Consider the following 26,209-nt stretch of genomic DNA (forward strand, 5'->3'; position numbering starts at 1 on the left):
GTCATTTCTAATGGCTGAGGAATATTCCATTGTATACATAGACCACATCTTCTTTATCCATTCATCTTTCAATGGACACCGAGGCTCCTTCCACAGTTTGGCTATTGTGGCCTTTGTCTTTCTTAAAGCAAAGTTGATGTCTATATCACACAATTCAAAAAATCCTAGACACAAAGAAGCAGAAATTTTACCACTGCTTGTATACTTAATAGATAATGGAAATATAAAACTAGAACAGAAAAAACACTGAACAGAGAAGAGAAAATTTAAAAAGAAGTCCATCTTATTTGCAAATAAAGATACCGGGGTCCATAACGGGGAAGTGATTAACCCAACAACTTACAGAAGTTTTAGAGAAGAGTCAGCCCTTCACATAGGCTATTTTAGTGTGCCTGGAATCTCCATAAATAAATAATTATTCTGTCAACTTGATTTCTTCCTATAGGAAACTAGCCTCACTACTTTGCACCAGAGCATGCAAACTCTCCAGTTTTAATATGGCAGACAATGCTACACATAGCTACATCTCATCTTTTTTCCTGGTTGGTATTCCTGGTTTGCAAGCTTTTCACTGCTGGATTGGCATCCCTGTCTGCCTCCTGTTTGCCCTGGCCCTGCTGGGGAACAGTGTAATCATCATCACCATCAAAATAGAACCCAGCCTCCACCTGCCTGTGTATTTCTTCCTTTGTATGCTGGCAGTGAATGACATGGCTCTTGTCTCTTCCACAGCCCCCAAGATGCTGGGTATCTTCTGGTTGGATGCTCACAAGTTTGACTTTAGTATCTGTCTAGCACAAATGTATTTTATCCACACATTCTGCATAATTGAGTCAGCCCTCTTGGTTGCCATGGCCTTCGACCGATATGTAGCTATTTGTATCCCACTGCGTTATACAACCATCTTGACAACACCAATGGTCACTAAAATGGGTCTAGCTGGTGTGATCCGAGCTACCTTTATGGTTTTGCCCTGTCCTCTTCTTATTAAAAGGCTACCATATTACACTAAATATGTTATCAATCATGCCTACTGTGAGCACATGGCTGTGGTGAAGTTGGCCAGTGCCAACACCCTCATTAACAGAGCATATGGAATCTCTGTGGCCCTTTCAGTGATGGTGTTGGACCTAGGGCTCATCGCCACATCCTATATCAAGATCCTTCAGGCAGTCTTCCGGCTATCTTCTCAGAATGCCCGCTCTAAAGCTCTGGGCACCTGTGCTGCCCATGTCTGCACTCTACTTGGATTCTACACACCTGCACTATTTAGTTTCCTAACTCACCGTATTGGCAAGAAGGTACCTTCAAGCATTCATATAATCTTTGCAAGTTTGTATCTTTTGGTGCCTCCCACAGTCAATCCCCTGGTGTATGGTGTCAAGACCAAACAGATTCGTGACCGTGTGGTCAGTCTCTTCCTCTCAAACAAGATTATTTCTGGAAACTAAAATATGATGTAAATACAAACCCGTATTGGCAGATTCTGTTTTATGAAATCATGGTACATTAACAATAGTTGCAACTTTGTCCCCAACATACAATTTCTCAATTCAGTTTTATTTCTCAGCAGGGATATTTGATGTTGTACATTTTTCTCTCTTTTTTCATTTTTTAATATTTCCCTTTCTTTCTCTTGGAAATAAGCTTCATGGGAAGCGTTCAATAAATACTTGCAATAATTGTTATTTATTATTGACATTATTTTGTATTCTATATTTATGAATAATATTTCATGATATTCACAAATGTGAAATAAATAGGTTAATTTTTGTAATAATTTAAAAGTTCTCAGTATATTGGACAATGTAATTTATGAAAACAATTTTTTTTTTCCAATTCACACTCTTACATGTACTGATTAAAATTCTTCAGTAAAAGTCGTCATTTTCAAGTTTCAGTTATAACAGTTGTAATAATGGCTTAACAGTCACATAATGATCATTGTGGGTTTGGCTGTTTACTAAGCCTTTTACATTTATTTACTCCTTTAGTCCACAAAACTATACTATGATGTGGGTAGTATTATTATTTTCCTCGTACCAAGTAGGAAACTGAGGCACAAAAAGGTTTAGTAAATTGCATAAAGGTAACTCCCCTAGCACAAGGCAATGTAAAATTGAACCCAGGGACTCTGGTTTTCAAAATACATGCTCTGTATTATGCAATATTGCCCACTAATATGCTTATACTTACTTGCCTTATAAATTTGGAAGCTTATTCCTCTAAACCTTTTAATTTTTTATCCTCCTACATCTCCTCTTCTTTTCTATATTGTGGTAGATATTTCTTAATTTCTTTAAAATCCCTTATAAGTGATAAATCTACTGCAATATCTTGACAACACCCCAAGCAAGAATTGCTTCTACTTTACTAGAAAACTGTCCAATCAGTACGGCCTGATAACACTATTACTATACAATCATTATATGGTTTCACTCATATGGGGAATATAAAAAAATAGTGAAAGGGATTATAGGGGAAAGGAGAGAAAATGAGTGGGAAAACTCAGAGAGGGTGACAAAACATGACAGACTCCTAACTGCGGGAAACAAACAAGTGGTAGTGGAGGGGGAGGTGGGCAGGGAGATGAGGTGACTGGGTGATGGGCACTGAGGGGGGCATTTGATGGGATGAACATTGAGTGTTATATGTTGGTAAATCGAACTCCAAAAAAAATATGCATATAAAAATTAAAAATTAAAAAATATATATATATAGTTTCAAAACTTAATGAAAACTCTAAGATTCTGAAAATACTATTTACCCATATGGCATTCCCCTCTCCTTTTTCTTTTTTAAAAAATTTATTTCTTCCCTCTTTTCCTTCAGTATCAATTTGTTTTGATCACATTCATTCAGTGCTGAAATTGAAAATGTTTCACTTCTAAGTTTAATGTTACTATGCATGGAACATAGAAGAAACTACATTGGACATATCTATAGAATGCTCTGTTCAAATGCTCTTTTACTTTAGATCATCATGGGATGTAGTGTTCATTGAATCAGAAATTGTTGGGTTTTGACCAACATTGGTATATTCTTTGTGGACTATTCATAAACATTTGTTTGTTCTCAAATGAATTAGTTCCTCAAAACTTTACATTTTTAGATGTTTCATCTACAGCCATATTCTTGTTTGTCAAACTCAAGTTTAAATACTGTTTCCAAAACTGATAGCTAAGTGAGTGTTATTTTTAACACTATAAATCCTAACTTCATCATTTGTAAGTGTGGAAAATAGTTTTTAAACTTCATAGTGTTAAAGTAAGAATTCAATGAGACTACGGATGAAACAGTTTCACAATAGTCAACACAATCTTCCAAACACACCAATTCTCACTGCTATGATAGGTATTGAAATAATGAAGGTCGGGATTCCTGGATGGCTCAGCGGTTTGGCGCCTGCCTTCTGCCCAGGGCATGATCCTGCAGACCTGGGATCAAGTCCCACATCGGGCTCCCTGCATGGAGCCTGCTTCTCCGTCCCTCTGCCTGCGTCTCTGCCTCTCTCTCTCTCTCTGTGTGTGTCTCTCATGAATAAATAAATAAAATCTTTAAAAAAAGAAAATATGAAGATCATTATTAAATTTATTTTTTCAAATGTCTACATAGAGCTCCCAACTGAGTATATCTACTAGGAGATCCTATTTCTTTAATTTAACATGCCCCAAAGTGGACATTCTGCACTTATTCCCCCACCCAAACCATTCTAAAAAATTTCTTCTCTCAGTGAATCACATGCCAAGTCACTGCAATAAGTTACACAAAAACAATTAATGTCATAGAGGATTTATTTTCAAATATAAGGCAAAGATACATGAGAAACTAAGTGGTAAAAAAAATATTAAGTAAGTAAAGAGAAAATAAAATTCACCAGCCATCCCAGATAATGTAGACAAACAATTAAATATAATATAGTTAAAAACATGTAGATGATGGGTGTTGGGTAGCTCCATTGGTTAAGCATCTGACTCTTGATTTCAGCTCGAGTCTTGATCTCAGGGTCATGAGTTCAAGCCCAACATTGGAGCCCACTTTAAAAATAAATACGTAGATGATTATCAAACAAGAGAAAAACATCAAGTCTGAGAAAATTCTAATTGAAGAATATTGGAGGAGATGCCAAGGAAAGGCTGATTTGAGCATTGAAGAGTGATGGTAACATTACCAGGTAATAGGGGGAGGGTTTCCAAGTAGAGGTAACATCTCAACAGAAGTGAATAGACGTAGTAAAAAAAATAAAAATGCCTGCAGAAGACAGTGATGTTATAAAAACAAAAGGAAAAAAAGCTTCAAGGAAAAACATACAATTAAAAAAGCAGTTGGTACATCCAATAAGAGAATATCTGGTGTGTGGCACTATGAAGGTCATTGGTCACCTTGGGAAACAAAGAATAGTACAATGGTCATGGTGAAAAGTCCATACAATCTTTTGTATAGTGGATGACACTGGTTTCAGGTGATAAACCTAGTCCAAACCCTGAACTTATGAATTACACAGCTACACTATATTTTGTACTTATAAAGCCTACCACTGTTCTTAATCAATCACATAGATTATGAATATGTCAAATCCATGGGAGAAATCATTGCACACAGATCAAATCCAGCATGTTGCCTCTTTCTGTAAACAAAGTTTTATTGGAGCATCACCATATCCATGAATGTATGTACTGTCTATGGAAGATTTGCCCTCCACTGGCAAATTTGAATAATTAGGACAGAGATCACATGACCAAAAAAGCTTAAATTACTTCCTGTCTGTCCTTCTACCTAAAAAATTGACTGGTACATAATTTAGAACTACTAATTGCATCATAATGTCTTTTTTTTGTTAAGATTTTATTTATTTATTCATGAGAGACACATACACACAGAGGCAGAGACACAGGCAGAGGGAGGAGCAGGCTCCATGCCGGGAGCCCGACGTGGGACTCGATCCTGGGTCTCCAAGATCCGGCCCTGGGCTGAAGGCAGCGCTAAACCGCTGAGCCACCCTGGCTGCCCTCATAATGTCTTATATTCCTGTACTATTGTCTTTATTGACCTGCTCTTAAGCTTTAAACCTTTGATCAAAATTTTCTATGAGAATTATAAAATCCACAGAAACATATATGGGAAAACGCTAGAAAAGATAAAGGTCTACTTTATCACTCAGTATTTCCCATATATACACATTTATGTGTGAAATTTATTTTAGAGTTTAGTTCCAAGAACACATAAAATTTTCAATGGCCAAAGTGGACATATAGAATACCAAAATGAAGTGTCTCCTTTGAAGAATTAATCGTTTTACTCTTTAACTGATATCTATAGTTATGACAATTTCCTTTAAAATTCATTACACTTGGATATATCAATTCAAAGTAAATATGGGAATATTTCAGTATTCAAAAATCATTTAATGTTATCCTTTGCATCAACAGGCTAAAGAGGAAAAATCATATTATTATATCAACTGATATAATATAATATAATATAATATAATAATATAATATAATAATAATAATATAATAATCAGTGAATCAACTGATTCAGTAAAAGCATTGGCAAAATCCAACACCCATTTCTGGCAGTGGGGGTGGGGGACCTCTCAGCAAACCAGGACTAAAGAAAGGGTAACTCTTCAAGTTGGTAAAGAACATCTACAGAAAACTTTATATCTAATATCATACTTAATGGCAAGGAACTGGATGCTCTTTCTCTAAAGTGAGCAACAGGGCAGATATGCCACCACTCACTATTCCCATTCAGCATCATACTGCAAGTCTTAGCTAGAACTATAATGCAACACACAAAAAAATAAAAGATATACAGATTTTGAAGGAAAGAATAAAACCATTTGTCTACAGATAAATAGGTGAAGTACATGTGATTTTTAGGTAGATCAAATTCTTTTGTATGATACTGTGATGGCAAGTACATGATATTGTACACCATTAGAAAAAGAACTTTACAACATAGAATGGATATTAATATGTATAAATAAGAAATGATTACTTAGGGGTACCGGGGTGGCTCAGTCAGTTAAGCATTTACCTTTGGCTCAGGGCATGATTCCAGGATCCTGGGATCTAGCCAGCATTGGGCTCCCTGCTCAGTGGGGAGTCTGTTTCTCCCTCTCCCTCTGCCCTTCCCTGTCCTGTGCTCCTGAACTCTCAATCTCTTTCTCTCTCTATTTCTCAAATTAACAGATAATTTTTTTAAAAAAAATAATTATTTAGCAAATTAGAGGATTCCAAGAAGGAACGTAGATTATAAAAAAAATAATCTACCTGTTTGGTAAATGCATTGAATAGCTTCACTGAATGGGATGGTGGGAAAAGATACTGACATAAGTTACTTTGGAAATGAATGGAATGTAGGCATAAAAGCGAAAAGAACTGTTCATAAACCCTTTACTCCAGTTGGTCAAGTTGTTTTCACAGGGGCATGGATTAACAACTATGATATGGCTTTAGAGGCATATTGGAAATCAACAAGTAAATGTGTGACAGAAGGTTGAGGCCAGATTTTTCACTGTTGGAATGCGACTTTAGCAATAAGCAAATTGAAGTAGTTAGAAAGATCCTTGTGGTAACAAATTCATGTTGCAGATATTAGTAAGAACTATAAATTAAGTTAATTTAGATGCAAGTGTTTACATACAGAAATATTTATAGATATGTGTATGAACATAGGTTAGCTAACACACAGAATTCCTTGCTCTGTCACCTGAGAGAACTTAAAGCATACCTAAGGCCCTGTTCTTTGTTTCTAATTCTATTCACCAATAAAAAGAAGAAAACATCCCAGGGAAATCATAATTCTAGAACTGAGGCAGGAAATACCCAAGATTAGCCTGGAGCATCTTCCAATGCCATAAAACAAAAAGTCACACACACACACACACACACACACACACACACACACACAATGAGGGGTAAGCCATAAAGGAACAAGAGCATCCAACGGTCAGGTTGAAACAACATGAGCAATAAAAAAAAATAAAGTAATATTGGATTATACTCAAATTATGACAAAGATACCCATAAATCCATACTGATATAAATAAATGATTAAAGAAATTAATAAGTAAGGAGAATAAATCAATTGCCTTGTAAAAGAATTCTAAGTAATTTATTAAATTATGTATCTACTCCATCCTCAAGGAGAAGGAACATAAATCCCTACTCCTTAAGTGTGGGCTAACTAGAACAATATTCCTTCCAAAAGCACAGTATGAAATGGTAATTAAACTGAAGAAACCTGACAAATACTATCTCAGATAAGTAATTATGCTCAAAATACACAGCTAATCAATTATGTTGATAATAAGTATCCTTGATATGTAATCAAATTGGAATTTAACATCTATGATTTTCCTCCCCAAAGCACATAATTCCAATCTAATCATTACATAACATCAGATAAATTCCAATGAAAGGGATTCCTATGGAATACCTGAATAGCACTCTTCAATGTTGTCAAGGTCATTAGAAACAAGGAAAGTCTCAAAAATTATAACTAAGAGAAGCTTACAGACTTGACAACTAAATGCAATGTGTCATCCAGGATGGGATCTTTTGAGGAAATAAAGGAAGTTAGGGAAAAACTAAGAAATTTTAATAAAATATGGACTTTAGTAAATCATAATGTATCAATATTGATTCATGGACTATAACACATATTAGTGAAAGATAACAATGAGAAGGAAAACTGGGTAGGGGGTCTATGGGAACTCTCAGTAACTAGATACTTAAGTTTTTGTAAACCCGAATCATTTGGATTTAAAAATAATTCATCTTAATAGTCAGATGATTGTAAGTCAGAAAACAACTGAAAACTTGAAAGGCGATGACAATTAAAATGATAAAGATGATGAGTTGGAGGAGCAAGATTACTGAAATTAGAAGACAAAAAAGAAATTAGTTCACGATCCTTGGAATTATCAACTTTATGAATTAATTTATTGTTTTTAAAGAACACAATGAAAATGTTTTACTCAGAGGTTAACGACTTAAATTTACTTGTGTTTTTAGGAAATTTCCTCACTGAAATATTGAATTAAATTAAATTAAACTAAAGATTGACTAAACCAGAAGCAAATCTGCATGTTTTCTGCCTTTTATGTCATCTACTAATAAGTTGATTCTGTATACATAAATACTAATGGTTTAAATAGGAATGAGAGCCTGTCTCCAATGTAAAATCTAGAACTGTATCTTTCGGCAGCATAAATGAACTTGAGAAAGCACAAAACCTGATCCCAAACTACTATTTCTCAAATTGAATTTTATTATTTGAGAAAAAGTTAAATGAGAAGTCAAGATGAATCTTTAGAGTGGAAAACCTTGGACACTCGATCTCGAATCTGTTTGGTCTTCACCCCATACACTATAGGATTGAGCAAAGGAGGGACAAGCAGGTAAAGGTTGGACAGAAGAATATGAATGTAGGGTGGAATATGGAACCCAAACCTGTGTGTAAAGAAGGAGAAGAAACCAAGGAGATAAAACTCAAGGAAGACACAAATATGGGCAATGCAGGTGTTGAAGGCTTTGAGCCTAGCTTCCCTCTGAGGCAGATTGAAGACAGTTATAAATATTAGGATGTAGGAGAGGGTGATGAAGATTATGTCAAATCCAAGTATAGTGAAGGCCACAAAGAGACCATAGATCTTGTTGACTCGAATGTCTTCTGCTGCCAACTTCACAATGGCCATGTGCTCACAGTATGAATGGGAGACCACAGTGGTCCGGAAGTGTTTCAGCCGACATTTGATGAGGATGAGACATGGAGCTACAAGGAGGGCTGCTCTGAGTGTCACTCCCACTCCAATCTGAGTGAGAAGTTTGTGTGTAAAGATGGATGCGTGTCTCAGGGGATCACAGATGGCCACGTAGCGGTCCAGGGCCATGGCCAGCAGAATTCCTGATTCAATGGATTGGAAGGTGTGGATAAGCCACATCTGAAAGAGACAGGCATCAAAGTATATGTCAGGCAGATGAAACCAGAAGATGCCTAGCATTTTTGGTAGGATGCAGGTGCTGAGAGCAATGTCTGTGACTCCTAGCATTGCCAGGAAGAGATACATGGGCTCATGGAGGCTGCGTTCTGATTTGATGATGACCAGGAGCAGGGAATTCCCAAACAGAGCGATGATGTACATGGCACAGAAAGGAATTCCAATCCAGAACTGCACAGACTCCAAGCCGGGGATCCCAATCAGTGTCAGCACCGGGGGCATGAAGATTGTGCCATTGAGCTTGGACATCTTGGCTTAGAGCTGCTTGATTAATGTTGCAAATTTTGTATTGGGTTTCTCTTTATTTGTTCTCATCTAGATTTATTGAAATTTCTAGAAACAGAAATTGAATGTGTTTTTAAAGGGCATTTTGTCAAGCATAGCTGTTGACTGATCGTGTAATTCTAGGAATGCACAGACAGGCTCCCCAAATTCTCTGCCCCTGTCTCTGTGTCTACCTCTCTCCATGAAGGCACACAAATACACAGGACAATTCAATATGCAAAGCAGACCCACTCACTTCTGAAACTGTAAGTGCATTTGTGGCCATTTGTCAGTTAAAGAATGTTAGTTTGGTTTTATACTAGGTTCAAGAACTTAAGATGTTACATGTATCAATTTTGTTTTTATCCAAGTGGAATTCACAGGCAGTCATTAGTCTGCAGTCAATGCAAAGAGAGAGAAAAAAAAAAGAATATTCACCATTCTGAGCAGTATTCCATACCAATGGAAAATAGGTAGTTACAAAGTACTGACCTATACCTTAAAGTCAACAATCTATACAGGAATATTCATTGTTTAATAAAAAGTTAAAGGTCTCTGTCCTTAGGAAAGGAAAACAACATGATTAAGAGTCACTTGTAGACTTGAGGTACATATGCAATGTACCTCTCATCAAAATCCCAGCAGGTGACTTTGCATATATGTACAAACTGTTCTTCATTCACTTAATATGGAAAGGTGAAAGACCCAGAAGAGCAACAGGCACGAGAGAAGAACAAAATGGAAACAAACAGAAGTGAGAGCCCATAAATAGACACACACATATACAGAATTAACTGACACAAGAACAAAGGCAATTTAATGGAGAAGGAAAATCTTTTCCACTAATGGTGCAGGAACGACTGCATATCCACATGCAAAAATAAATGGATGTAGACATAGACCTTACACCTTTCACAAAAATTCACTCCAAGTGGATCACAGTACTTCTAGGTGGGAAATAAAGTATAAAAATTCTAAAAGAGAGGATAGGATAACCTATAGGAGATCATGGCCCCAACAGTCAACTTTTTGTTAACTTTCAAAGTATGATCGGTGAAAAAAGAAATTGATTAAGTTGATCTTCATTACAGTTGGAAACCATCTGTTCGGTGAAAGACATGGTTAAGAGAATTAAAAGACAAATCACAGACAGGGACCAAATATTTACAAAGTATGTATTTGATTAAAGGACTTTTATCCAAAATGTACAAAGAACTCTTAAAACTCAACAATAAGAAAGTGAACAAATTAAAAATGGGCAAAAATCTGAACATAAACCTCAACCAAGAGGAGGATATATTGATGAAAAATGAGCACGTAAAAAATGCTCAACATCCTAGGTCACAGAATTTCAAAACGAAGCAACAGTGCAATATTACCATACACTTTTTTCAATTGCCTGAAATTCAAGACTCTGATGTGTTAAATGCTGGTAAGGAAGTGGGTCAACAAGAATTCTCATTCATTAAGGGTGAAGATGCAAAATGGCACAGCTACGTGGGAGACAGTGCACAAAGCTAACCATAGGCTTATCATGAAATCCAGTAACTGTGCTCCTAAGTATTATCCAAGTGAATTCAAAGCTTATGTAAACACAAAGCTTGTGCATGGATATTAATAGCATCTTTATTCACAATTGCCAAAACTGGGAAGCAACCAATATCTCTATCATGTATACACAAACTGTGATACTTCCACATGATGAAGTATTCAGTGACAATAAGAAATGAACTATCAAGTCCCAAAAGATTTGGAGAAACTTGAAGTCCATGTTGCTAAGTGAATGAGGCTGCCCTGGAAAAGCCACCCACATGGGATTCCTACATATAATATTCTAGAAAAGTGAAACTATAGAGACAGTATTCACCACGGTTTCAGGGAGAAAAAGAGAGGGGTGAATACGTGGAGCCTAGGACTTTTTTAAGGTAGAAGAATATTCTATAAGGTACAACAATAATGGCTATAAGATATCATGCATTTGTCCAACCCCGAAGAAATGTAGAATAGAAAGAATGAGCTCTAATGTGTATTATGTACTGTAGTTAATAGTAAGTATATAAAAAATAATTAATACCAATTTGCTCATCAGTTGCAACAAATGTACCACACTAGTACAAGATGTTAATTGCCAGAGAAAATGTAGGATGGGAGAGGAAGAGAGTGTACTTTCTGCACAATTTGTCTGTAAACCTGAAACAAACTCATTTCAAATAAACTGTATTGGAAGTCTATTCAAATATACCTTAGGAAAAGAGCCTCCAGTATCCCAGATAAAATTAGATAACAGTACAAAATAAAATTGATGATGGTAAACGGGAAATTAGACAGATTCGACTAAAACTTGATGCAAGGATAAATGTTCTTACTGAAATTCAGATAAACATTTTGTATATTATGTACAGAAAATAGTGCTTGATAGAATAATGGCCTAAAATGAAGTTATACCTTGTTGAATTTCTCTTGGAAAATTTTCTCATATCCATATCTGCTCAATAAATAATATTGTTTCAAAGAATACATGGTAATTATGAATTCTAAACAAGATAATTTTAGTAAACTAAATCTGATAATACCAACACAAGTATTTAAAATATCACAGAAGATATACAAAATTTCTTTATTCGATGAAATTCAATTGCTATGATTATTGATGAGAAATATTTTTCATATATTTCGTATTACAATTATTATATTCCTTGCATAAAGTCTCATTGGTTTTTGGTTGGATGGGTGGAATAAAATGCATGGAACACACAACTGACTTTAATACAGCCAGGACAAAAGAGATTAAAATTGTCCTGAACCAGGCAATGCTCAAATAGAAAATACAAATTTTGTGGAGCTGTCCTCTTTAATCAAAGTGTGGCATTGTATCACACCCCTAACCCAACCCTTAAACCATTTCCTTTCTCTTCCAAATACCTGCTCCTCTAAAACCCACCCTTGGATGTCAATGCACAGCCCAGTTTCCTGTTTACTGTCATTCATTCCTCTGGGAGAATGTTAGTATCTGTTCCAGTTTAAACATTGCTTGCACATCACATAACTGTGACATTCTCACATTCACTTTGAAGCTTTTCCTTCTCTTTGGTACAATAGTAATACCAAAGGAATTCAGTTAAGTTCGATCTGAGTGCTTTTCCTGATATTTCCCATGTAAAAGACACTGTGCCAGGGGCTGAGCAAACACACATGACATCTGCAGAATTTGCCTGCAGCAAACAATGAGGCTACACTCTTGTTGACTCCTTTAGGTTGCAGCTCAATTCTCCCAACAGGACATCTGGCCCTGTGCCAAGATGTTTAGCACCGCCTTGGGTCCAGGGCATGATCCTGGAGTCTCTGGATCCAGTCCCACATTGGACTCCCTGCATGGAGCCTGCTTCTTTCTCCCTCTGCCTTTGTCTCTGCCTCTCTCCCTCTCTCTGTGTCTCTCATGAAGAAATAAATAAAATCTTGAAAACAAGAAAATACAAAGAATCAGTGTAAGAAAAACATTAGGAATTTTAGTTTCATGATGTGTAAGGTTTCTTGTTTGCATTCCTACATTATCTTTACATATACACGAGTCAGGACACAAACCTACTTTTTAATGAAAGATCTGGAGACATTCACTTTGGATAAGAGAAGAAAGAAGGTGAAAAATGTTCCTCCAAGAACTTATATCTTGGGTCAAATCTGACAACTGAAGTCTTATATTCCCTTTAAGGCTTTCTGCTCAGAGTGACTTCTTATGCAGAATTATGAGGTGCAGTTCCCCCACACTCCCTTTGGATCCTTTCTAAATATTTCTCCATCTAGATTTCAGAGACACCTATGAAGAGCACATACTCACAAGTTTAATTCTTCAGTCTTCTTATGTGCACTCACCTACTCATGTGGCATTGTTATAAACAGTGTAGTTATTTAAAAAAATCACTTCCAGTGAAATATAATTTTAGCCCCGGGCACGACTATGATGCAATTCTCCTGAGCACTGAAGAAGGGATCATATATGTTCCCTGTGGTCAAGACAATTAAATGTATCTGCTTTTTAATTTATTGTTTTAGTATAATGATGGGATAAAAAAAAAAAAAAAACCTCCCAAACTCTTTTGCCTCTACTCGCTGAATCGTAGCTATTTCTGTTCCTGCCCCACAAAATTTTTACAGAAGAAATCTCATTCTTTGGTAGTCCTTGAAGTTAGTAGTCCTTGAAGTTAGTAACAAACAGGGTGAGAAATGCCATCCTATGACATAAAGGCTTTAAATGGATTCTAAAATTAAATATATCAATGGTGGAAAGAAGTCAGACCTGATTCCAGGACAACATTTTCAATATAGTCAGACATTTATATCCACTCATTAAGTTGAAAATGAGAAATAGAAATAGTCTTTCCAACAATGGCTGATCATGTTGCACTATCTACTTGAAGGCGTGGATTTTTTTCGCTTATAATTGTCCTTTAACTTGAGAAACACCCTAGTCATGTTCAATTTTAGTGAACTAACAATAGGCAACTCTGACTATCCAGAATCAGCTACTCAAACTTTAATCTGAATTGGATGATAGAAGCATCTTACTGTTATTGTATCAGAAACTATTATTTTAACAAAATGGAATTAAACTGGCTCCTGATTCCTGCACTGCCTCCAGTACATGTATTTATTATTTTATTTTATCTTCAAATTTTATTTATTTATTTATTTATTTATTTATTTATTTATTTATTTATGAGAGAGGGAGCAAGTACATTAAAGTGGGGAAAGGAGAAGAGGGAGAGGGAGAGAGAACCTGGAGCATATTCTGCACAGAGCATGGAGCCCCAGTGGGGGGCTTGATCTCATGGCCTTGAGATCATGACCTGAATCGAAATGAAGTGTGGGCCACCTAATTCACTCATCTATCCTAGTAACCCATGTATTTACTATTTTATCTAGCATATTCTATAGTATTAAAGTATAATTGATGTAGATCTTGTTTTAAACAGGAAAAGAGTTGTTGACTTGGAGAGAGTACTTTGTGGTTTCTGAAGGAGGATTTCCTCATAAATGTATTGCTATTTTTGTCATTATTGCTATCATTACAAAATCAACCAAACCATAAAGTTAGGAACTCTGCAGTTATAACTCTTTCTCCTTAGAAATAATCTTTGAATAGATAATGAATTCACACTTCTCCTTCAGCCTTCCCAGTCTGAGACAGGAGGGGGCATACAGAATAATCAGAGCCATTTCTAGTTCAGACTTGGATAATTATACCTCCTGTTACTCATGACCATTTTTAATGATTTATTTAGGCCTTACTTCTCATATTTGTAAAGTGATAGCATAGGCTTACTTAATCTTGAAGCCCTAGGCCCTGAGTCCTTGCCTTAACTTTCTGCAATTATATGAGCTCACCAAAGAACTTCACATATATACAGAGAACCAAAAGATCTTCAGGTCAGGAAATGTGACAGAAGTCTTCATGAGAGAGTCAGGATCTTTCCTGCATAAGTCTGATTATTATTATTATTATTATTATTTAGATTTATTTTTATTTTTATTTATTGACACAGAGAGAGAGGCAGAGACACAGGCGGAGGAAGAGGGAGAGAAGCAGGCTCCATGCAGGGAGCCCGACGTGGGACTGGATCCCGGGTCTCCAGGATCACACCCCAGGCTGCAGGCGATGCCAAACCGCTGCGCCACCGGGGCTGCCCTGATTAAATAGATTATATATATATGACATATATGTACATACTTTATGGATTATGCCATGTATGCACATTATACAAATATGCATATGTACATATATACCTTTTAATTTATACGTATATATACAGTATATATATATATATATATATATATATATATATATATACACTTACTATTTCCCAGTGTCCATAGTATTAATGTAAACTGAAGACAGTGCTCCAAATGTGTGGATCACATATTTCCATTTAATTATCTGATTAGAGTTATGTCACTGGAGGAAGAAGAAGAGCAGCTTTGGAATTAAGTGATGAATGCAGGAAGAAAAGTCCGAGATTGGAATTTCTCCTATAACGGTGTGAACATAATCTATTTTATTATTAAGGGAAGAGATGATAAAGATAAATTTGTAAATTTTTTCAAACTGGTGTTAAGTCTAGATCTCTCTCCGTTTTGCATGACATTGAACACATTACTTAAATCTGTGGTGACATTTCCTTCCTGTATGGAAGCAATAATATGGGGAATTATTAAAACAATGCCATAAGAAAGGACATATAGCACAATATGCAGGAAATAAAGCACTAAATAAATGATAGCTAATATGTGTGTGAAACTCAAAATTTTTCATCACTGGACACTTCTTACCTTTTGGCTTTATATTTAACACTCTGATTTAACATTTCCACAAAGGTTTCAGCAATTTCTATATTACGATACGCTTTTACAAATCTAGGTAATCTTCAAAAAGTCATATATGGAAATCACAAAATGTATTTTAATTTGAGACAGAATTGTAATAATTTACCATTTTTAAATATAAGACCAGACAAAACTTATTCCTAAAATACTTTTATATTTCTAGGTATGTTTTTCTCTCATTAACCATACCCAAAAAAGCACTTGCCAAAAATTTTTGTCTCACTTTCCTGATAGTGCAATAAGATATTAAAGACATATTTAAGGACACTCCTTTTGGAGCATATTAAATTCTCCTCAATTATTTACATTAATATGTTGTAAGTAAATTCAATGGAAATACTAAAAACTAATGTTATGCTGTATTCAAGGCTTTCAAAATATTAAATATTGCTTTCATGGATATAAAATCGGCTATTTATAATGCAATCCCATTTATTTTTACATAATTTAACATTATACACCCTATTTACCTAACTCTTAAATTGCCAAAAGTATGTATTATATAACTCTTGATAAGTGTAGAATTCAACTGAAGGAAATACAATGTATTGGTATAGGAAAGAACAGAGTATAAGACATATGTCAGTAGTGTATCTTGGACACCTACGAATCTCCTTTTTTCAGTTAAAAGGATATTGGTTAAGAGGGTATACTTGGTTTTCCCCCAAAGTTAAGATGCTCTTAAATGCTGCCATAATTTTACTCAGGATGGCTTTTCTAATGAACATGACATTCCTCTATTTTGTGAGTAACAATTATACTTCCCTTTAGACCTAACACTGTAACAGAATACCCCCTAATATCTTTATTTGTTTCCTTTGCTAACATATTAAACTGCCAATAAGTAAAATATGAAAAACAGTTTAAATAATTTTCCCTATTAAAACTATGCATCCTGCAGGTAATCAATGTAATCACGAATCCGCCAACGTATTACATAGTAAAGACCCATTTATTCTATAATCAGTTACCCTCCCAGAGTATGATGCTGGATTTTGAGAAAATTAAACTTAGGATGATATGTTCAGTTAATCATTGCATTCGGACATCATTTTCTGAAAGTGAAAACAATATAAGATTTTGTAAAAATATTTAGACGAGATATTGTAAGAGTGCATTAAAAAAAAATATTCCTAAATGTGATCCAGAATTTGCAAGGTGGTATCTTCCTTTAGTTCTCAGAGAAAGATGTAAAATTCAGCTTATTAGTTTTCAGGATTAGAAAGATTAGTCCTAGATGATTTGTTACATTGTTTGAAGATACTGTGAGATTGGGGATTTAGGAGTTAAGATTTTATGGCAAACTATAGTGATGTGCAGCATCAACAGGACTCATGACCAGAGAGCTGGGAAATTTCTATGAAAATTACATCATCAGGTTCTACAGCATTGACGAGCCATAGACTAATCAAATCTTTCTCTAACTTCAAAGCAGTTTACATCTAGTTGGAAAAGAAAGATGTAGAGACACAAAGATTTATAACAGTAACGCTTTGGATCTAAAAAAATTGGTCCATATGTTAAACTCAAATTAACCAGAAAGGAGTTTGATAAATGCATAGATTTGAGCGATCTATCCTGTGATGAAGGCATCCTTTAGGCCTGGATATGGACGTATCTGCGTAAATGGTCATCTCATATGACAAAGTGCTAGAGCACTGGTCTTTTATTTTCTTTTATTTGTAAGATTTTATTTATTTTTCATGAGAGTGACACAGAGAGAGGCAGAGACATAGGCAGAGGGAAGAGAGCAGGCTTCATGCAGGAAGCGCGATGTGGGACTTGATTCCAGGACTCCAGGATCCTGCCCTGAGCCAAAGGCAGATGCTCAACCGCTGAGACCCCTAGGCATCTCTTCATTGAAAAAGCGAACAAAGACCATGGCAAAAGGACTCCAGACTCCATCCATGACAGACCATGAATATAGAAGTTTTAGGCAATGCAGGCATCCAAATCTATCTCCTGGCTGAGCCCCCACAGGATGCCCAGCACCGTGTGCACTGTGGACAGCCCCATGCACAGGTCAGTGAGGGCCAGCATGGCCAGGAAGTAGAACATGGGCTGGTGCAGGCTCGGCTCAGTCCAGATCACATGCAGCACCAGGCAGTTCCCAGACAGTACCATAGCATAGATACGGGAGAAAGGGATGGACAGCCAGGGATATTCTTGCTCCAGTCCAGGGAATCCCGTAAGTAGAAAGGTGAAGTTACTGACTTTGGAATCAGATTGAACAGACATGGATCTATAAAGACAGAAACCTCTCAGGAAAACAATATAGTTTACTGTTCATTTAGAATCCTGTGTTTCCCATTGTCTTAGTAGAAATTTTGAAGTGACAGCTATGAAAGAATGACTGGATTTAGCCCCATGGCTCATTACATATAAGTCCAATGCTTGTATTTTTTCAGAAACTGCATTTGCTATGAAACTGACTACTTTATGCCTGCATGTGAAGCCCTTTGTTATTAGGTCTATATCAAAGGTTTCTGTGTCCATATCCACAATTTCACTGTCACTTCCTAATTCAATGCTTCATACTACAAATAACAGAAGAAATATGATTTCTGGCTTGTGAAAGTATGATTGTGAAGTTTACGTATACCAAGTAGAGAAAGAAGACACATTTGAGTTCTTGCCCCTATACCGTGGTAAGGGATTAGTTACTACTTACAGGATTCCCTGGACTGGAGCAAATTGCTAATCACTGGCATGGATTGGAAGATTAAACTCTGCTTCTTCCATAAGATGATCATTAACTTGTAGGATTCATTTCTGAGACATTGTTGTCTGTTTTTACACGTTCACTTTATGGACTTGATAAAGAACAACAGGGACACCTGGGTGCCTCAGAGGTTGAGAGTCTGCCTTTGGCTCAAGGTGTGATCCTAAAATTCAAAGATCTAGTCCCCTGTGGGTCTCCCTGTGGGTGGCCTGCTTCTGGCTCTGCCTATGTCTCTGCCTCTCTCTGTGTATCTCTCATGAATAAATACATAACATCCTTTTAAAAAGAAAAAAAGAAAAATTGTTGTGGTGGAGATGGTCTTGACAATCTTGTAAATGGATCTGGTTTCTTCCTTTGTTCTGGTTGTATTGCGATTCTAGGGGAAGTAAGGCTTATGTAGATCTGAGAGTCACTGGAGTAAAACCTGGGAAGTGCTGAGAGTAAGTGATGTGACATGCAGGGGGCTGTGTTCCTTTGGGAGTGAGGACAGCATCTGCACAGCACATGCTCCAGTCTACCAAATTCTGAATATTCTTACAAGTGTAAATATTTAAAAATAATTTCTTCATCTAAGGAGATTTGAAAATAAACTTTGGACAGACAGATTAAGAAACATCCTGCAGCTTCCTTTCTCCCTAAGTGGTCTTAAATATTTTTGAAGGGCATCAGATATAGCCTATATAAAACAGGTTATTGTTATTAACATAAGTTTTTATTTTATTTTTCTCCTTTTCAGTAAAACTTTTCACGCTTTTTTTGAACCCTGGCTTTAGTACTCAAAGAGCTCATGTGCTGGCCAAGAAAACATTATTTATAAGCCATCGCAGTTTTGTATAAGGTTGATTCCTTATAAGCTCCTTGAATGCTGTCTCGATTTTTAAAACAATAATAGTACTAAGCACTATTTTTTAGCACTTACTGAGGACTAGGAATCTTGGCATTATTTAATTCTCGGAATTATAGTACTTCTTTTTTGAAAAATTTTTATTTACTTATGATAGTCACACAGAGAGAGAGAGAGAGAGAGACAGAGACAGAAACATAGGCAGAGGGAGAAGCAGGCTCCATGCACCGGGAGCCCGACATGGGATTCAATCCCAGGTCTCCAGGATCGCGCCCTGGGCCAAAGGCAGGTGCTAAACCCCTGCGCCACCCAGAGATCCCCAATTAAGGTACTTCTAATTAGAATTAGAATTACTAAAGGATCACATCTTTTCTTTTAATAAAGAATGTGCTTATATCTAACTTTTAGTTGGTAAACCCTTCCCCAACACCTGTGAGTACTATGTACTTAGGCAAGATACTTAACCTTACATTAGTTTTTTCATCTAAGATGGGGTAATATCATTATTTCATTGGATTGTCCTGACAATTTATTTAGATGAATTTGTAAATAACTTGGATTGTGAAATACACAAAGAAAACACTTAATTAAAGTAAATTGTTATTGTTTCCATGGTAGAGATGAAGAAACTGAGTTTAGGGTGGCATTCTTTAAGAAGTTATCCATGAACCACCAGGGACTATTGAGTACTTGGAATGTGGCTAGTCCCATTTGAGATGTTATGTAAGTACAAAATACATACTAGGTCAAAGACTTAGTGTGGAAAGGATGATTTAATCTGTCTCCCCAGGGATCCCTGGGTGGCGCAGCGGTTTGGCGCCTGCCTTTGGCCCAGGGCGCGATCCTGGAGACCCGGGATCGAATCCCACGTCGGGCTCCCGGTGCATGGAGCCTGCTTCTCCCTCCTCCTGTGTCTCTGCCTCTCTCTCTCTCTGTGACTATCATAAATAATTAAAAAAAAAAAAATAATAATCTGTCTCCCCAAAAATGTTTATATTGCCACATGTTGACATAGTATTTTAGATGTAGTAGGTTAAAGAAAACATTAAAGCTTGTTTCACTCGTTCAGTTTTACTTTGAATACCTAAAGCTGCATAAGTGGCAAACATTGGATTGCTCTGGGATGACACTTGGTTAGAGATAAGTACTAGAAACTTCCCCAGGATCACTTAGCTATGTCGTTTAACATTGTCCCAAAAACTTTTATAAACTAAGTCCAAAGCTGGCAGAAAGAGAAAAAGAACAAAGATGATAGCAGAAATAAATGAAATGAAGATGAAAAAATGTAGAAATGATCAATGAAACTAAGTTGTTTTTTTAAAAAGATGAAAGAATTTACTAATCTTTAGCTAGACTATGAAAAATAAGACAAAGACTCCAGTATGTAAAATCAGAGATGAGAGATGAAATTTACCACTGATACCATAGAAACACAAAAAATCACGAGACAAATTTTATACATCAACAAACTGGATAACCTAGAACAAATGGATAAATTCCCCCAAACATAAAACTTACAAAGACTGAATCATGAGGAAATAAAAATTTGAACAGACCAATTATAGGTAAAGAATTTTAGTCAGTAATCCATTGCACACTTAAAAGCCTAGGATCAGAGGTTTCACTGGTGAATTCTATTAAATATTTAGAGAAATTAATGCCAATTCTTCTTAAACTCTTTCAAAAAATTGAAGAGGAAGGAATACTTCCAAACTCATTTTACAAGGCCAGCATAACCTCAGTACCAAAGCCAGATAAGTACACGACAAGAAAAGAAAAGTATAGACCCATATTCCTGATGAACATAGATGCAAAAATTCTTGACAAATATTAGCACAGTAAACACACAAAGTAACAACAGTATATTAAAAAGATTATATATTGTGATTCGGTGGGATTTATCCCTGAGATGCAAGGATAAGTCAACATATGCAGATCAATACATGTGATTCACCACATTAATAGAATAAAAGACAAAATCATATGATTAACTCAATACATGATGGAAAAAGCACTTGACAAAATACATCATCCTCTCATGACAAAAATTCAACAAACTGAGTATAAAAGAAGCATATCTCTGGCAGCCCGGGTGGTTCAGCGGTTTAGCGCTGCCTTCAGTCCAGGATGTGATCCTGTAGTCCCAGGATCAAGTTCCAAGTCAGGTTCCCTGCATGAAGCCTGCTTCTCCCTCTGCCTCTGCCTCTCTCTTTATCTCTGTCTCTCATGAATAAATAAATAAAATCTTAATAAAAGGCATACCTCAACATAAGAAGGGCCATATATGACAAACTCGTGGCCAATAACATATTCAATGGTGAAAGGTTGCGATATCTTCTAAGATCAGAAATAAGACAAGTTTGCCCAGTCTCCCCACTTTTAGTCTAGGAAGTCAGAAACTGTAGCAATCAGGCAGCAAAAAGGAAAAAGGACATCTCAACAAAAAAAGACAAAGTAAAATTGTCTTTGTTTGCAGATATGATCTTATATCTAGAAAATCCTGACGATTGCACCAAAAAACAAACAAACAAACAAACAAACAAACAAACAACAGAAAAACCTGCTAGAATTAACCAAAAGATTCAGTAAAGTTGCAGGATATAAATCAGCATACAGAAAACAGTTTCATTCTATACACTAAAAAAGCAAAACATCTGAAAAAGGAAGTAGGAATTCAAACTGCTTATAATAGCATAAAAACAATAAAAAACTTAAAAATAAATTTAACTGGACAGTTTTCAATATCTGCACTCCCTTGTTCATGGCATCACTATGCCCAATATGGAAACAACCTAAGTATCTGTCTATAGATGAGTGAATAAAGAAGATGTGATGTATATTGAATATATATTTAATAAAATATATAATAATGATTAAATAAATATTAATAATCAATAAAATAATATTCAGCCATGAAAAAGAAGAAAATCCTGCTTTTAACAATTTTGATAAAGCTTGAAAACATGATGTTAAATGAAATAAGTCAGACAGAGAAAGATAAATATTGCATAATACCCCCTATGTGGAATCCAATGGAGCCAAACTCAGAATCAAAGTAGAGTGGTTGTTCCCAGGAGATGGGGAATGAGGGAAATTGGGAGATATTTGCCAAAGGGCACAAACTTCCGGGTATAAGATTAACAATTTCTGGGGATTAATGTAGAACATGGTGATTATAGTTAATGGTACTGTATCATATATGTGAAAGTTGCTAAGGGAATACACCTTACATGTTCTCACTCTAAAAAACAATGGTAATTATTTGACAGGATGAATGAGTTAGCTAATGTTATGGCAGTAATTCTTTTGAAAGAGGTAAATTATAAAATCAACATGAACACCTCAAACTGACACAATGTTATGAGTCTATTCTACTTGAATAAAGCTGGCGGGAAGGAGAAAGAAGCTCTAATTGAGAAAGTCTGTGACCGATGAAAAGCAGTTACTCACAAACCCTGGAAAGTCTCCAGAACAACAGAAGAAACAAAGAGTATGTACCTTGTGGTGGCTGAAGGCCTAGTTTGTGAAAGAAGGGAGTATGATAGAGGATCTTAAGCTCACTGATGATCCTGTTGAAAGCAAGGAGAACTGATAAATGAGATAGGTTTAATGTAATCTTAAAGATTAGAGAAAACCCCTGAAACCTTTGAATCTTCATGCTAGGGAAGCAACAGCCTCTGAAAGGTGATAGCAGCGAAACTGAAGACAGATGAGCCCTTAAGAGCATATGCCTTGGAGTCGGCCTGCAAGGATTCACAGCTTCACTTACTCGCTGGGCAACTCTAGCCAGCTGCTTACTCTCTCTTGAACTCAATTTAGTCATTTATAAAGCGGGGCTCACAATAGCACCAGTTACTTAGGGTTTGTGTGGTATTACCTATTTTATAATTGAATTATAACTAACATATAGTGTTATGTTATTTTCTCTAATAGTTTTTCAACTCCTGGAACGGTTAGAACATCAAACGGAATATGTGCTTGTTAAAAAGAACAAATGCACTCCCTATGGATAATTCCAGATTGTAGTCAGGTAATAGCTGTTTTGACCATTCATTTTAAAATGTGAACAGACTATCTCTAGGGACACGGGGTCCATTTATACCCATCTCGTTCCTAACGTTATACATCACAGTCGTCTAGTTCTCTCTTGATGCAAGTACTTACAAAGATATGATCTACTTTCTCGAGAGCAGAGAAACAAATATATCTTTGAGCTTTTGTTGTTGAGTTGAGACTCGAGCAGTGATTGCCAGATAAAAAAGACAGATTGAATCACCGGATGCATGAAGAGACAGACTGAACCGCGCCCAAAGGTGAAGGGTAACTGTTTTTTACAAATACTCCGAAAAATTAACAGACATCTGGAAAGTCAAAATTTATCATAATCTCTAGTTGCTCGAGAAAGACGAAATCTATTTTAGATCACTTTCCTTGGTCTACCCTCAATGTTTTATTAGGTAGACACACAACAAGATTCCTAAGTGTGGAGATGTACTTGGATAACAGGTGTGAACAGCAGTAAGTGTGACTTTTTAATGTAAAGAATTCTGTATTACATACCCATATCATTTTTGCTCAGATTGGTCCTCTATGAGAAAATAATTTGAATGAAAGCGCTCTACCAAATGGACACAAGTGCTGACTCGTTGGAAAAATACAGCAAATGATCCATGCCTGCTTTTCCTGCTTATGACACCAATTCCTCCACCTTTCTACTAACAGGCTTCCCTGGCCTGGAACAGGAATATCCCTGGCTGTCCATCCCTTTCTCCTGTATCTATGCTATGGTACTGTCTGGGAACTGCCTGGTGCTGCATGTGATCCGGACTGAGCCGAGCCTGCACCAGCCCATGTTCTACTTCCTGGCCATGCTGGCCCTCACTGACCTGTGCATGGGGCTGTCCACGGTGCACACGGTGCTGGGCATCCTGTGGGGACTTAGCCAGGAAGTCAGCCTGGATGCCTGCATTGCTCAAACTTATTTCATCCATGGTCTGTCCCTCACAGAGTCTGGAGTCCTTCTCGCCATGGCTTTTGATCGCTTTACAGCGATCTGTAATCCTCTGAGGTATACGTCCATACTAACCAGTGCCAGGATTACCAAGATTGGGCTGGGAATTTTAGTTAGGAGTTTTGTGTTCATTATGGCTCCCATAATCCGCCTAAAGTTTTTCCACTATTGCCATTCCCACATCCTCTCGCACTCTTTTTTGCCTTCACCAAGACTTACTAAGACTAGCATGTTCTGACATTCGCTTTAACAGTTTCTAGGCCTTGGCTCTGGTGATTTGCACACTTTTGTTTGATTCCATGCTAATTATTGTATCCTACATTCTGATCCTGCATTCTGTCTTGGCTATTGCATCCCGGGAGGAGCGGCTTAAGTCCTTGCAGACCTGTGTCTCCCATATCTGTGCTGTCATGGTTTTCTATATCCCAATAATCGGTCTGACTATGGTGCATCGTTTTGGGAAACACCTCTCTCCTATGGTCCATGTCCTCATGGGCAACATCTATATCATCTTCCCACCCTTGATGAACCCCATCATCTACAGTGTCAAAACCCAACAAATCCGTGGCAGGATTCAGAAGTGGTTTTCCATGAAAAAGGAGTAAAACACTTTCGATTACATAGACACAGGGGCTTACCTGTAGAAAACTTCAGGCAAGGAGAGGGAAGGAATATATTTATTTAAAGACGTTAAAAATAAGGTGACTGAAAATGAAGACTTACAGGATATGCCCATTACATGAAAGATTTCTAAGTATCAAAAATAATAATCAAACCCAAGTTTGAAGTTCTGATAGTAGAGTCATTCATAACATGGCATTATCACTTCTGACTAGAAAAAAATAATATTCACAATTGTCCAGAGAAGTTTAACTTACAAGGAATATCTATAAAGAAGTCATCCAAACACATAGTACCCATTTATCACTGGAGGCACAATTTTGTCACCACTTGGTATGGTTGCCTTACTCGATATAGACATTACAACTGGTTGCTAATCTTAAGTGATGTTTTCAGACTGGTTAGCAGTTTGAGAGTCAAGCAACATCACCCTTCTCTTCTGGTTAATTTGTCAACAGACAATTCTGTTGTCTGCTTCTCAAAAGAACAATCTTTCTTCATTTTACATACCTCAAAATGAGTGCTAAAATGACAATCTTAATTTGAGTCTCACAGAAATTGATGTCTTTACCGTGTAGAATAAATGTTTCACTAATATGCTTTACGGAATCTTTTTTATTTTAATCTTTTCTGGATTTGATAAATATCAACAAGGCAAGACTTTTCTTCTGTAGTGGCGTTTCTCACTGATGGCAAAACCATGTCTACCTAATAATTAACATGAGGTCAGATAACTAGCCATTTGGGAACGTAATAAAGCCTAGTCTGTACTAAAAACCATGTGGAATTGCCATTCATGAACATCTTCAAGAGAAAAGATACTGTTACCTTTTTTCATCTCTAGCAGCAACTCATCTTCATTCTCATCCTCTTTACCAAATTAGGAAAAATACCCATGCATATGCTATCAGAGAGTGCTATTAGACAGAGCTGATCTTTATTGCTTTGTGGAACTCTGTCCATAAGCTTCTGAGAGCAAACTTGTTAAGCATTTCATCCTTAAAGGATTTCTCCAAATACTCTAACCCATCGTCTTTTTTCCTCTTCTATTATTGGAGAACTGGATCATTAAATTCATGATTCAATCTTCATAGCATGCATTTATGAAGAGGCATTTATCTTTTGGCATACAACTAAAATACATTAAGACACACGGAGATATATATATATGTGTATATATATATATACACATATATATATATGATCATCTGACTGATAGCAAGTATGTAAATGTATAAATTCATAGGTCTTAAGTGTTAATCTTTTAGAAAAATGTATAAAATAGAGATAGAAGAATGGATGAAGAACTCTAACTAGGGAAAATGTGTTTCCTTATTAGATTCCTTTGGAGTCCTTATT

At 36.3% G+C, this 26,209-nt stretch overlaps 2 protein-coding genes and 1 pseudogene across 2 annotated transcripts; 2 read left to right on the forward strand and 1 right to left on the reverse strand.

The window, feature by feature from the left end:
- The first annotated feature begins 497 nt into the window (after positions 1-497).
- On the forward strand, positions 498-1,451 carry LOC144309731 (olfactory receptor 52P1-like). Its single transcript, XM_077890836.1, has one exon. It carries the CDS (start codon positions 498-500, stop codon positions 1,449-1,451), a length of 954 nt encoding a protein of 317 aa, XP_077746962.1.
- A 6,731-nt stretch (positions 1,452-8,182) lies between these two features.
- Positions 8,183-9,259, reverse strand: LOC144309729 (olfactory receptor 52A5-like). Its single transcript, XM_077890835.1, has one exon. The coding sequence runs from the start codon at positions 9,257-9,259 to the stop codon at positions 8,309-8,311; it is 951 nt and encodes a 316-aa protein (XP_077746961.1). The 3' UTR covers positions 8,183-8,308.
- A 14,629-nt stretch (positions 9,260-23,888) lies between these two features.
- Positions 23,889-24,834, forward strand: LOC144309730 (olfactory receptor 51V1-like; annotated as a pseudogene).
- Positions 24,835-26,209: the final 1,375 nt, after the last annotated feature.

Source organism: Canis aureus, unplaced genomic scaffold, assembly GCF_053574225.1.
Source record: "Canis aureus isolate CA01 unplaced genomic scaffold, VMU_Caureus_v.1.0 ptg000207l_RagTag, whole genome shotgun sequence".
Taxonomy (NCBI): Eukaryota; Metazoa; Chordata; class Mammalia; order Carnivora; family Canidae; genus Canis; species Canis aureus.